Genomic DNA, 14,870 nt, shown 5'->3' on the forward strand with positions numbered 1-14,870 from the left:
TTTCCAATCCTAGTTGGACTAGGATTGGAGTAGGACTCCTCCTCTCCCTTGGCCGGCGTACCCTTGAGGGCTTGGCCCTCAAGGCAAGCCTCCTCCCCCTCCATCCTATATATAGTGGTGATTTAGGGCCGATTTGAGACAACTTTTGCCACGTGCAACTCAGATCTAGATACCATAGTTTTACCTCTAGATCGTATTTCTGCGGAGCTCGGGCGGAGCCCTGCAGGAGTAGATCCTTCACCACCACCGGAGCGCCGTCACATTGCCGGAGAACTCATCTACTTCTCCGTCTTGCTTGGAGGATCAAGAAGCCCGAGATCATCGTCGAGTTGTACGTGTGCTGAACGTGGAGGTGTCGTCCGTTCAGCACTACATCAACCGGGACGGTTCGCGGGGCGGATCGAGGGACGTGAGGACGTTCCACTACATCAACCGCGTTTCTTAACGCTTCCTGCTGTGCGATCTACAAGGGTATGTAGATCTAAATCTCCTTTCGTAGATGGACATCACCATGATAGGTCTTCGTGCGCGTAGGAAAATTTTTGTTTTCCATGCGACGTTCCCCAACAACATCAAGCCATCCGAAGCCCCCACTCACACCTACAAGACGCGATAATGTTGAGTACTCTCACTCCCCATATCTAAAATCGGTGTCGTCGTCGATCCATCCACATAACGTATCGGAACTAACAACCGGTGGAGCAGACCTAAAGCGTACACCACATGCACACGTTTTAGAAGCCGCCATCATACCACTGACCCATCTTCAGGAGAGAAATCCGCATCATCCATGCCAGTCCGGCCATCCGTCGACGCCACCACAGCACCCCAACGGCGCCACCTTCCTGTGCTCATCCATCCAGACGCGAAGACTCTGCAAGATCTGTTGTGCGCAGCACCTGCCGAACAGGCATGACAAAGCGTATCACCTGTCGCCCAGGCATGACCTGACATCACCACCGAAGCTCCGTGCAGGACGAAGATGCCCCACCTCCTGCCTCTGTCTTTCAGCACTGCTCCACAAACAATGGTCTCTAGAAAGAAACGACACCGTAATGCAGAACGATGCTCCTCTGAAAATTCTAGGATGCACGGAATGCTAAACTTTCAAAGGGCAGGAAATTCACACTGTGACCACTCTCAGACTCATATTTGACGATTTAAATATTTGGTCGGATAGGTTCAATAGGGCTACTATAAGGTGGTTGCCTTCCGGTGGCGGCTATACCTATCCATACGTGTCAACGTGTCTATGTAATTCTGATTTGTAATCAGGTACCCTGGTTACTGTTTGAGTGATGTAATTAGGTGTAAAGAAAATCACATTTCACCGCAAACTATTCAGATAACAGGTGAGTTCACATCCATGATATTATTAAAACATACAATTTCTAAAGCCAGATTTGGATTTTGTTGGTCAATGGACTCGTCTCTTGCCGGAACTATAACTACTAAAAAATATTTAAGAAATGTGATAGAAGAAATGGACTAAAATAAAATCACAATTCAACTGGAAGAAAAAAAACCACCGACACCAAAGCTGTCCGCTAGAAATTTCATTAGTCAAAAAATGCAGAAAGGAAAAAATATACGGAAACTATCATGCAGATAAAAAGTACTCCCTCCGTTCCTAAATATAAGTCTTTTTAGACATTTCAATAGAAGACTACATACGAAGTAAAATGAGTGAATTCACACTTTAAAATATGTCTATATACATCCGTATGTAGTTAAATAGTTGAATCTCTAAAAAGACTTATATTTAGAAACGAAGAGGGTAGAACCGAGAGTCAAAAGAATGTTGATTGAAACTGCAAATGAAACAATTCGAATGAAAAGAATAATAATTATGGACCAGTATGTGCACCAACATTTTAGATCAGTTGCTGCAAGTTGTTTAAATAAAATGATAGAATCTAAAGATAAACCCATTTAACAAGATAATAGCGGTTCCATAGAAGTATTTGCATCAGCATTTTAGATCTTTTGCACGTAGTAGTTATTAAAGCAACTTCAATGGGACGACACATTTTGTCCGCCGTCGTTCGTTTAGGTCGGTACGGACACAAAAGGCGGCTCAAGCACCGATCCAAACGGATGCGCGTCCGGTTTTCGTTCGCGGGCGATCCATTCCCGGCCCATTTTTGAGCCGGATTTGCGTCGACGCGGACATGCGACGGACGCGCACACGCTCACCTTCTCCTTCACTGGGCCCACTAGTCGGTGACACATTGGCCTCCCCATCCAACCCTCGCCCGCCTCCTTCGTCGCCGACGCCGCTGCCCATTTTTGACGGTGACTCTGCTAGCTGTCGGCGCCTCCACATCCGCCCAGCAACGCCGCCCAATCCCACGTCGCCCGCCGCCGCCATCTTGCCGTCGGGGAGCCGACTACTTCCCACTCCCGCGCCCCCCACCACACAGCTCGCCCCGACCAAGAAGCCGCCAGGCCACCCGGCCAGATCCTCATCGGCACGCTCGTCGGACGCCGGCAGGGCAGCTAGCTGGTCCGTGCGCGCCGCGACTCCCTTCGTCGGTCGTCTCCTTCGTCGACGCCCACAAACTGTTCGCCCACAAACTGTTCGACAGTTTGTCAAGGTATAAAATGGACTCCGCCGACGAGTTCTTTTTTCACAATTTCCTTTGCGACTCCGACGATTCATCGTCCGATGACGAGGAGGAGATATTGGCTGTCGTGTTGGTCCATCACCACCTCAACATCCAGCGGCCGTTGTTCCGTGGCTCCATTTCGGGCCACCTTCCGGCGTTGAATCACAACTGAGAGAGCGTGCATCTCCTTCTTTGGAAGGACTACTTTGATACAACAAACCCGTTGTTCAAACATAAAAAATTCCGCCGCCGTTTTCATATGAGTAGGCATCTTTTCAATCGTATTAGAGAGGGGATGGTCGGCTATGATGATTATTTCCAGTGCAAAGAGGATGCCGTTGGCAAGATAGGTTTTTCCTCTTATCAGAAATGCACTGCCGCCATCCGTATGCTTGCATACGGAGTGCCCGGTGATCTCATTGACGAGTGCGACCGTATGAGCGAGTCTACTTGCCTAGAGTCCCTGTATAAGTTCTGCAAGGCTGTTATTGTTGTGTTTGGCTCTGAGTACTTGAGAGAGTTGACTGCTCAAGATACAACCCCTTTGTTGGCGATGAATGCCAGCAGGGGCTTCTCAGGGGTGCTTGGTAGGATAGACTGCATGCACTGGGAGTGGAAGAACTTCCCTTCTGCTTGACAAGGGCAGTATAAAGGCCATGTCAAGGCTTGCACTGTCATACTAGAGGTCGTGGCGTCTGAAGATCTCTGGATCTGGCACTCTTTCTTTGGCATGGCCGGATCACACAATGATATCAACGTGCTTCAGCGCTCGCCGGTGTTTGCTAGGCTTGCCAAAGGCAACAGCACACTGGTGAACTTTACTGTCAACGACCACAACTACGACAAATGATACTACCTGGATGACGGTATCTATCCTCAGTGTACCACTATTGTCAAGTCAATACCCAACCCTATCGGATAGAAGAGGAAAAGATTTGCCCAAGAGCAAGAGAGTGTTAGGAAGGATGTCAAGCGTGCGTTTGGTGTTTTGCAATCTCGATGGAGCATCGTTCGGTATCCTGCTAATACCTAGAGCACGCAGAAACTGTGGAAGGTGATGACTGCTTGTGTGATCATGCATAATATGATCGTACAAGACGAGCGCCCGGAACGTCTGTACGATCAAGGGTTTAAGTTTCAGGGTGAGAATGTTGTGCATGAGCATGGAGGAGCGGCAACGTTTGAACAATTCATCCAATTTCATCAAGACATGCGTGATTGAAAAACTCACGTGCATCTGCAAAATGATTTTGTTGAGCATATGTGAGCTCATATTGTCAATCAATAAATTTATCTTCTTTTATTCGTCTGCAAAACTATATGAGAACTATGTTATTTTTATTCAGCTTGTAATAGCTATGCTATTTTATTCGGTTCAAATTATGTTATTTGATTCAAACTATGCAAATTCGTGCAAAATAGGATGGTCAGCCGGTCACGCAGGTACATATGGGTCGACATGTTGGACGCACTGTCGACCCACATCTAAAACAGGACCGACACCGGACGGACGGTCGACCCAAACAAACAAAAAAACGAACGAAATTGCTGTCCGTTTGAATCGTTGCTCTTAGTACTAGTATCTTCTAGTGACTCATCGAGCTGAACAGCCGATCCTATCAACATTAAAGCACATCCAAGAATACCACAAAAACACACACCCAAGCACCCAATCCGAAAACATAAACAACACCAAGTGGAGATTCCACTCCCACATCAATTCGTTTCCCCTTCTGTCTCCAACCTGTCCAACCCCCAAACCCACAATCAAAGAGAGAGCATCCCATCCCACGGGCACCAAGCAAGTGCACACGGCCACCATCCCTCACCCTCAGTCTCTCTCTCTCTCACCACTCCAGCTCCCTCTCACCTCCGCGCTGTGCCCTCCTGTCAGTCCTACCGGCCGCCACCTCCACCTCCAGCCAGCTCCAACCCCCCTCCAACCCCGCTCCAACACCTCCCTCCCACATGATGCCATCCCCGCAGATATACCCGCAGCAATTCAGCCGTCCTCTCACGCCAACCTGACACACCTCACCTCCCCTTCCCTTTCCGTTAGTTGCCGCTCGCCACCGCACCGCACCCCACCGCACCGCGAGAGGAAGTGCATTGGCTCGCCACCGCCCGCCCTCCCCACCTTGCTTCCGCAGAAAGATCCATTCGGTGGCTCCCCTGCACACCGCAGCGATAGTAAAGCCGCGGCCTTTCCTGCGCGCGCTTGCCTTGCCGCCGCGGCATCCGCCCCGCCCCGCCCCGCCCCGCCCCGTGGATAGATAGGCAGCGAGTGATAGATCTGGGGGAGGCGCAGATCTGACTGACCGGCCGGTGCTCATTCTCTTCCCGCCGGTGAGAGTTTGTCGGGGCGGCCATGGGGAAGAAGGGCAAGTGGCTGGGCGCCGTCAAGAAGGTGTTCAGCCCGGAGTCCAAGGAGAAGAAGGAGGAGGTAATTAATTTATTTGCGGCGGCTCTCGCTTGGGGTTATCTATCCTCTCTTGCTTATTCGTGGAGTTGTTGCGCTGGATTTCCTCAGATTTTAATTTTACTACGGAGCTGTTTTAAGCCTGTTGTGGGTCTGATCAGGATTTGGCAGTTTCCTCCTTGAATTAATTGCAAACGGTTCGGCTTAATTTGGTCTGAGCCTTTCTTAGGTAAAAAATCTTGAGATTAGCCCAGTATTGTTTGTTCACGCCAGCAATTTATTGCAGGGATTTCTTGCTAGCAGTACTAGTTTTGATAGCCTGTCCATTCATGGTGATGGTTTCAGTTGGGCTGTCAATGTTTGGATGCCATCTTTCCACATACAATTGGATTGTCCAGTAATTTCACATGTCTGTGATAAAATTACTGTCTTTGCGCTTGTGATTGTGTTATCATAGGACTATAATTTGGACCGAATTGTGATGACAACCCAAGCTTTGCCTTTCAAATGCACAGAAACTGAGGAAGAAACTGGCTGCAAGAGACCCCAGCCCACCAGATCTTACACCTTCTACTTCCTTGGAAGTCAATGTTTCGATGCCGCCGCCCCCTCCCGCAGTTCCTTCTCCGCACCAAACTGAGGAGGTTCAGGTCCGTGATGTGGAGCTGGAGCTGGAGCTGGAGCTGGAGCAGGAGCAGGAGCAGAGCAAGCATGTGACCGTGGAGGCAGCCCCTGATGCTCCTGCTCAGACGTCGGCGGCATTGCCACCTGGTGTGTCGAGGGAAGAGCTCGCTGCAATCAAGATCCAGACCGCCTTCAGGGGATACCTGGTAATTTGACATCAGCTCTTGAATTAGCAATTTCATGCCATTTGGAATGTTTGCAGAGCTCATTGTGACAGTTGGGTTACTTAAATGGCTGGTTTCATTCTAACCACGTCATGAAATTTTCAAAGATTAAAGATTAAACATGGTTGCATCAGGTGTTTTATTTTCTGATGGCCGCTGATCCATTCTTGGCATTTTTAGAACTTTGGAAGAAAAACTCTTGTATTGTTTATGATTATGTCTCTTTACGAACATGCCTGAACATGCAAGCAAATGCCTGAGGATTAGGTATTATCAGCTCACCAACTTGGTCAGTTGCTTTTTAATTTCAATTGAGTCCGCTTGGTGAAATATCTTAGCTACTTACAGTTCCTCTGTTCTGCTCTCATTTTTTTGCATGGTAAATCAACATTTATGGTTCAACAAGCCATTATTCTTGCCTATCAGAATCCTCTGTTATTCTTTTTTCGACAAACCAATCCTCTCTTACTCCTTAAAAGCACTCATCACCCCTTATGATTTACTTCCTCCGTCCCAAAATAAGTGACTAAAAAATGACTCAGTTTTGTACTAACTTTAGTACAAAGTAGAGTCACTTATTTTGGGACGGAGGGAGTACTCACTAATGTTCATTTACTCTGTATATGCTGTTGAGAAGGCCTACAAAAATATCTTGCCAAATATGACAGAATAATCCATGTACATCTGGCAGTTGGTGGCAACCACCTTTCATTATTCATTTGATTTTTTAATCAATTTTTGATGCTGATGGGATTGTCTGTCTTGCTTTGTGGTGTAGCCTTGATAGAAAGGTAGCATGGCTTGAACTTGACTTTATAGTTCCATTCCGGAAACACGACAGCAAATTCTGTGAAGTTTTTATTTGCTGAACAGTATTTTGTTTTTCTTCCATTATACATTCTCCCCCTGAACAAGGCTTGCTATGCATATTCTGAGAGTGTTTCTTTCATTGCAATAATGCAGGCTAGGAGGGCATTACGAGCCTTGAGGGGCCTTGTTAGATTGAAGTCATTGGTCGAGGGTAATTCGGTTAAGCGTCAAGCTGCAAGCACACTGCGTTGTATGCAGACTCTCGCACGGGTGCAGTCACAGATACGTTCAAGAAGGCTGAAGATGTCTGAGGAGAACCAAGCCCTCCAGCGCCAGCTCCTGCTGAAACAAGAATTGGACAGTTTGAGGGTAGGCAAATCATCTCAAAAGCCTTCAGCAAAAATGCTTTGTGTGCTACTGTTGTCCACTCAACTTGCCAGGGCATCTACTGGTTTTAGTTATTTCATGAAATAATTTTGCTTGATGAGAACTCCAGTTTACAGAAGTATCGCTTTCTCCTTTTTCTCCAAATTTCGCCGTCGCAGGCAATTACATCTTTCAAATGCATTAAGCATATTCTTTTTTTTATTGTACCAGATGGGGGAGCACTGGGATGACACCACCCAATCCAAAGAGAAGATCGAAGCAAGTCTAATAAGCAGGCAGGAGGCTGCGATAAGAAGAGAGAGAGCGCTCGCATACGCGTTTTCCCATCAGGTAGGCCTTCCTGATTCTTAAAAATAGATGCCAATTTTGTTTCATCTCATTTGACTATGTCATTTCTTAAAATGCTTCAAAATTTGTACTATGCAGTGGAAGAGCAGTTCAAGGTCCTCCAACCCAATGTTTGTAGACCCAAACAACCCACACTGGGGCTGGAGCTGGCTGGAGCGCTGGATGGCAGCAAAGCCTTCTGAGGCCGGCCGCACTGGAACCGGCAAGGAAAGCAACATTGACCAGGGATCAGTGAAGAGCATGAGTTTGAACCTTGGGGAGGGTGAGATCACTAAAGCCTTTAATCGTAGGGGCTCCAAGCCAGATAAGTCGTCACCGACGACTCCAAAGCTGACCCGCCCAGCCTCCCGGCTATCCCCTTCTACACCCACTGCCAAAGTGACACCAATAGTTGTGAAGAAGAAACCTGCTACACCGAAGAATGGGCTTTCACAGGTGGACGACGACGCAAGGAGTGTGCTCAGTGTGCAGTCCGAGCGACCCAGGCGGCACAGCATAGCCACCTCGACGGTGCGGGATGATGAGAGCCTCGCCAGCTCTCCGTCAGTCCCAAGCTACATGGCCGCCACAAAATCCGCCAGGGCCAAGTCCCGCCTTCAGGGGTCGCCACTGATCGATAGTGCAGAGACGACACCAGAGAAAGGAGGCTCTGTTAGTATTGGGTCAGCCAAGAAGAGGCTGTCCTTCCCAGCAGGAGGGGCGCCCCCCTCGCCAATGAGGCGGCATTCTGGCCCTCCAAAGGTGGAGAGCATGGTGAAGGACATCGCTGTGACACCGCAGCCAGAGGCCCTGGCGATCAATGGTTGAAAGCTGAAACAAAGGAGCAACTCATAAGAGTGCCGAGACGGGGCTATGGATATACATATTTCACACCCAGGAACAAAGGTTAAAAAGTTATTGAATTGTTGCATTTTGCTTTCATCAAATTAATTGTTGTGACTACATTGTCAGCTTTATTAGGAGAAGACTCTCGGTGTCATCTGTCGGTCCATGTCCATTTCATTTGTTGCTTGTGTAAAACCATATGGGGTTTGTTGTTTGTATGTACACAACACAGGTCTTCTATTTATGCGAGCAATATATTTCTTCCATGCCTTACTCCAATGAACTTGTCAATGTAGCACTCTGCCCCAATAAGTACCCTGTCTTCCATCTTACTGTCTACCCAAGTGGCTGGTCAAATTAGTGGTTTTGTTCACTGGGCTATGCATGCACAAAATAAATAAATAAAACAATGGTTGGTGGTGGCCATGCTCTCACCATGGCTGGTGTCGGCCATGCTAGCTACCTTTAATTATGTCGCCTTTCTTATTAGGGCAATTGCCCAGCATCCAGTTAAAATCATCTATCACGATTTCTTTGGAAGTGCATTTGGAAGTGACAAAGACATTCTCCCTTATCTATGTAGAAATACACTGTAACCATGCAAACTTTCGTGTAAAATTCTGTTCATGGGGGCCTGCACATAAATGAAATAAAAAAGTTGTTCAGTAAGAAGTATTTTTGCCTTAATTTTGTTCTCCGCAATTGAACCCCAAACTGGTGGCAGAATGGCAATACTACCGTTGAGCTCAGTTAATTAGTAAATAGAGTCAAGGTTCAAGCTACAATATGGCATATGTTTCACACCTTATCAGGTCCATGACAGGCCTCAGAAACACTCTCATATTTCCACTTCTTAAACAACTAACACCAGTTTTAGACAGAGAGTGACATGTGAATCTAGCCAAGAAATCCAAACAGAGTTCCATCACTGATCATGGCAATTGATCAAGCATTCATGGCTGAAACACAATCTATCAAGCATTAGTTCAGTTCATGCTAACGATCCCCAACATCGAAATAGATAACTGAAATCTTCTGGGGGAATGATCGGGTGCCTTAACTCCTTCCATTCTCATCTATGTTCAGAAGCTTCAACTAACAACTAAAACAATTATACCTTCTCGCCAGTGCTCAGTCGTCACACGCGCTTCAGCGTCTTCAGGAGAGTTGACGCGGTGGTCCAAAATCGCCTTCTGGTTGATCGGCCGTTTCTTGCAGAGAACGGATTGCAGAAAATATACCTTCTCTCCAAGAATCCAAGCTGGATTTGAGTCTGAGGATGAAGAGCTGCAAACTCTTCCTTCGGCAAATAGGATGGAATGAACCTCGTGATAAACCGCGCGCTCAGCACCGACCTCCATATCGGTATGAACTGGTCCCTTGCGTACGAGAGGTCCTCTCCTCTGCGTGGATTCCTTCCCACAGCCTGTTTAACAAATAAATGATGGAGATATCAGTGTTGATGATGCAGTACATATTTCGACATGATCAAACGAAGTGCAGGGGGGGCTCTTGAGGTTTGAAACAGGTTAGTGTCATCGAGTTGCACACACTCTTTGGGTGCAAAAGCACGCTTATGCATTACCATGTCAAGAGCAATCAAGTGAAAAACAGAGTCTTAGTCGAGTTTTTTGATCTCGACAACTCGTTGCCAATGCAAGAAAATTGAACACTCCCAGGCCAGATTTGTGTTTTAACTCTTCTGATTTGATTCAGACTGCAGAAAGGGTATAAGAAGAGGATATGTGTCTTACCCAATTTTTTTGACAACACCAACCAGACAGATAATTTGCACAAAATCATTTGTCTTTCACAGGAAACGAAACAAGAGTATCTCAGCCCTAGACATCAAAGAACTCCTGAATTTGTACTTGTTGGCTCTAACGTACGAGATGACGTGGCCGCTTCGAGAGGCGGAGGACGAAAAAAATTTAAGGTGTGGCCAAGTCTTAAGGAAAGAATTCTTTTAATGCAAATCGAAAGAGTCAATACACATTACAAATGAAAACCAAATACAATAAAAATGTAGACATGTTTCATCAATAGAAAAACAACCTAAACATACCGATAATGAAGCTTTCAATGACGTCTAGAAGACCCAGGTAATGGCAATGCCCTACCCTCACTCTGAAAATCTGCCTTAATTTTACCAAGATCAATACTTTTGAAGATCTCTCGCTCAATATAACAAACCATTAAATCATTAAGCCAACCATCTGTCATCTTGCTGTGCAACTCAGTTTTGATGATTTTCATTGATGAGAAGGCCCTTTCAACTGTTGCCGTCGCTACCAGTAGTAACAATGCCAACTCAATGAGGCGATAAACAGTAGGAAACACGACATGCCTTTCAAGTTCAACCATCATTTTAGCTAGGCTTGCAATATCATGACAAGATCTAAAGTCTTCAATTCTTCTCATATGGATAATGAATAGATCAAGGTTATCTTCTATATGTTCACGTTCATAAACAGAGAAATCATCATGGTAAATCTCTGTGAGTCTAGCAAGCTTATGCAGGTTGAACCTAGAAAAGGAGTTTCTTGGGTCAAGACAAGAGAAGTTCTGGAGCAGCTCTGAAGATACCTCATTAAAACGATGATCGAACTCTGTGGTGATGGAGTCTATAGCAGCATAGAAAGTGTCCACACGAAAAAATGATCAGTTGTGACATTGTTTCGTCCACCTTTTCTTGATTTACCCCACTTTGTAAAGATGTCATCCATATTTGGTATTGGAATGTCGTTTTTGGTGCAAAAGGCTTTGACATCTTCCAATAGTGGCTGCCAACCATCATTTCTCAAGTTGATCAAACGTGTTCTCACATCCGTAACCAATGACATTGCATGAAATGAGATAATTACAATTTTAGATGCATGTATGCTGACATGAACTAAATATATCAACCATACTACATACATCTAACATGATCCATCACATACCTGAACAACATTTTGATCCTTTTTTTGCAATAGAAGAGATAAATCATTTGTGATACGAAGGATTTTTAACATCATCTTCAGGATGAACACAAAGCTAAAAGTTTCCATTTGATGAACCAAACCTCCTGTCCTACATGGAACACACACATCATCCTCAACAATGCCCAAAACTTCTATGACTGCATCCCACATTGATTCAATGCGAGATAAGGTTGTGTAATGAGATCCCCATCTCGTGCCTCCAGGTCTGACTAAGGATGTTTCCTGATTTCTCCCTCTTCCTGTGGTCATCTCACCTCTCTCAATCTTATCCAAAAGAACTTCCTTTTGCTTGTCAAGCAATTTATCCTTCCTCTTGCAAGATGAAGTACTAAGATTGGCAATCATGGTCACATATTCAAAAAAAATCCTCAACACCCTTGCAACATCTCGAAACAGCAACAACTACCAACTGCAGTTGGTGGGCAAAGCAGTGGATATAGAAAGCATATGGGTTCTCATCTCGAATTAACTTCTGAAGTCCATTGAATTCTCCTTTCATATTAGATGCCCCATCATAACCTTGCCCTCGTAGTCTTGCAACAACTAAACCGTGTTTAGCAAAAACCTCCAACAATGCCTTCTTCAAAGAAACAGATGTTGTGTCTGGAACATGCTTAATAGCCAAAAATCTTTCAATGGTCTCTCCTTTTTTGCTCAAATACCTGTAGAAGTAGACAATCATAAAATTAGTTAACCTACTCTACATATAACAGAAGGAAAAAACACATAGACACTTAACATTCTTCAATACATTATACATACCTGATAACCACGACCATTTGTTCTTTCACTGATATATCACGACACTCGTCAATAAGAATAGAGAAAAGGCAGTCACCCATCTCTTCTTTGATTACTTTGGTGACTGCATTTGCACAATGTTTGACAAGGTCTTTTTGAATTGTCCCGGAAGTCATTTTGGCATTTTTAGGACATAACTCACCAAATGCAACCTTCACTTCTGGAATTCTTTCTTTGACCCAATCAAGCAACTCTAAAAAATTCCCCTTGTTCAAAGAAGAACTGGATTCATCATGTCCACGAAATGGTTCACCTTGCAATGCTAGATAATTTACAATGCCCAAAGATGTATCGACACGAGTTTCATACTTGACTAGTGAATCTTGGCTGTAAATTGTAACTTTACTTCCACCCTCCGTGTGACGGCGGCAGCTACGTCCGTGAGGGGGTCACACTACGGAGCTGCGTACCGGTTGCTTGCACATGCCACCACACGTCCAGACGTGTAAGAGGGTCCAACACAAGACGTGGCGGCATTGCTATCCCCCAAGTACCACGTCCCGTCTAACCCTCACATCGTTGACCGGACAGATCTAGGCCTTTGACTTTCGCGGGAAGGGTTTGACCCATGGACATTTTCACCTCGGTGTCATAGGCCAGACCATAGGTACACTTCGGCTCAAGGTCTGGGCCCAATCCACCGCAAGATTCCCTCCGTGTCTCCCCTATGAGGACGTTTCCACCCTCCCTGTGATGACGACAGCTACGTCCGTGAGGGGGGTCACACTACGAAGCCGCTGCCGGTTGCTTGCACATGCCACCACTCTTCCAAACGTGTAAGAGGGCCCAACGCAAGACGTGGCGGCATTACTACCCCCAAGTACCCCGTCCCGTCTAACCCTGACACTCTTGATCGGAAGGATCTAGGCCTTTGACTTTCGCGGGACGGGGTTTGACCCATGGACATTTTTGTTGGTGAACGTCGCATGGGAAACAAAAATTTTCCTACGCGCACGAAGACCTATCATGGTGATGTCCATCTACGAGAGGGGATGAGTGATCTACGTACCCTTGTAGATCGTACAGCAGAAGCGTTAGTGAACGCGGTTGATGTAGTGGAACGTCCTCACGTCCCTCGATCCGCCCCACGAACAATCCCGCGATCAGTCCCATGATCTAGTACCGAACGGACGGCACCTCCGCGTTCAGCACACGTACAGCTCGACGATGATCTCGGCCTTCTTGATCCAGCAAGAGAGACGGAGAGGTAGAAGAGTTCTCTGGCAGCGTGACGGCGCTCCGGAGGTTGGTGATGACCTTGTCTCAGCAGGGCTTCGCCCGAGCTCCGCAGAAACGCGATCTAGAGGAAAAACCGTGGAGGTATGTGGTCGGGCTGCCGTGGAAAAGTCGTCACAAATCAGCCCTAAAACCTCCGTATATATAGGTGGGAGGGAGGGGACCTTGCCTTGGGGCTCAAGGAGCCCCAAGGGGGTCGGCCGAGTCCAAGGGGGGAGGACTCCCCCCCCCAAACCGAGTTGGACTTGGTTTGGTGGGAGGGAGTCCCCCTTCCTTCCCACCTCCTCCTTTTTTTTCTTTTCTCTTGATTTTCTCTTCTTGGCGCATAGAGCCCTTTTGGGCTGTCCCACCAGCCCACTAAGGGCTGGTGTGCCACCCTCAAGGCCTATGGGCTTCCCCGGGGTAGGTTGCCCCCCCGGTGAACTCCCGGAACCCATTCGTCATTCCCGGTACATTCCCGGTAACTCCGAAAACCTTCCGGTAATCAAATGAGGTCATCCTATATATCAATCTTCGTTTCTGGACTATTCCGGTAACCCTCGTGACGTCCATGATCTCATCCGGGACTCCGAACAACATTCGGTAACCAACCATATAACTCAAATACGCATAAAACAACGTCGAACCTTAAGTGTGCAGACCCTGCGGGTTCGAGAACTATGTAGACATGACCCGAGAGACTCCTCAGTCAATATCCAATAGCGGGACCTGGATGCCCATATTGGATCCTACATATTCTACGAAGATATTATCGTTTGAACCTCAGTGCCAAGGATTCATATAATCCCGTATGTCATTCCCTTTGTCCTTCGGTATGTTACTTGCCCGAGATTCGATCGTCAGTATCCGTATACCTATTTCAATCTCGTTTACCGGCAAGTCTCTTTACTCGTTCCGTAATACAAGATCCCGCAACTTACACTAAGTTACATTGCTTGCAAGGCTTGTGTGTGATGTTGTATTACCGAGTGGGCCCCGAGATACCTCTCTGTTCACACGGAGTGACAAATCCCAGTCTTGATCCATACTAACTCAACTAACACCTTCGGAGATACCTGTAGAGCATCTTTATAGTCACCCAGTTACGTTGCGACGTTTGATACACACAAAGCATTCCTCCGGTGTCAGTGAGTTATATGATCTCACGGTCATAGGAATAAATACTTGACACACGGAAAACAGTAGCAACAAAATGACACGATCAACATGCTACGTCTATTAGTTTGGGTCTAGTCCATCACGTGATTCTCCTAATGACGTGATCAAGTTATCAAGAAACAACACCTTGTTCATAATCAGAAGACACTGACTATCTTTGATCAACTGGCTAGCCAACTAGAGGCTTGCTAGGGACGGTGTTTTGTCTATGTATCCACACATGTAAATGAGTCTTCATTCAATACAATTATAGCATGGATAATAAACGATTATCTTGATACATGAATTATAATAATAACTATATTTATTATTGCCTCTAGGGCATAATTCCAACAGTCTCCCACTTGCACTAGAGTCAATAATCTAGCCCTCACATCACCATGTGAATTACATTGTAATAAATCTAACACCCATACAGTTCTGGTGTTGATCATGCTTTGGCCAG

General features: G+C 46.2%; 1 protein-coding gene across 1 annotated transcript; it reads left to right on the forward strand.

Annotated features, from left to right (window-relative positions):
- Positions 1-4,599: 4,599 nt before the first annotated feature.
- LOC123406546 (protein IQ-DOMAIN 2-like) lies at positions 4,600-8,525 on the forward strand. The gene is made up of 5 exons (XM_045099919.1): positions 4,600-5,052; positions 5,544-5,858; positions 6,840-7,055; positions 7,284-7,403; positions 7,500-8,525. The coding sequence occupies exons 1-5, from the start codon at positions 4,978-4,980 to the stop codon at positions 8,226-8,228; spliced, it is 1,455 nt and encodes a 484-aa protein (XP_044955854.1). The 5' UTR covers positions 4,600-4,977; the 3' UTR covers positions 8,229-8,525.
- Positions 8,526-14,870: the final 6,345 nt, after the last annotated feature.

The sequence above is a fragment of the Hordeum vulgare genome, chromosome 1H (genome assembly GCF_904849725.1).
Source record: "Hordeum vulgare subsp. vulgare chromosome 1H, MorexV3_pseudomolecules_assembly, whole genome shotgun sequence".
NCBI lineage: Eukaryota > Viridiplantae > Streptophyta > Magnoliopsida > Poales > Poaceae > Hordeum > Hordeum vulgare.

What these genes read in the sequence shown, in the direction of transcription:
- LOC123406546 (XM_045099919.1), top strand. Translation starts at nt 4,978, where the DNA reads ATGGGGAAGAAGGGCAAGTGGCTGGGCGCCGTCAAGAAGGTGTTCAGC. An exon ending in CCAAGGAGAAGAAGGAGGAG is followed by an intron (nt 5,053 to 5,543) that starts GTAATTAATTTA and finishes TCAAATGCACAG; the next exon opens with AAACTGAGGAAGAAACTGGC. An exon ending in AAGAATTGGACAGTTTGAGG is followed by an intron (nt 7,056 to 7,283) that starts GTAGGCAAATCA and finishes TTATTGTACCAG; the next exon opens with ATGGGGGAGCACTGGGATGA.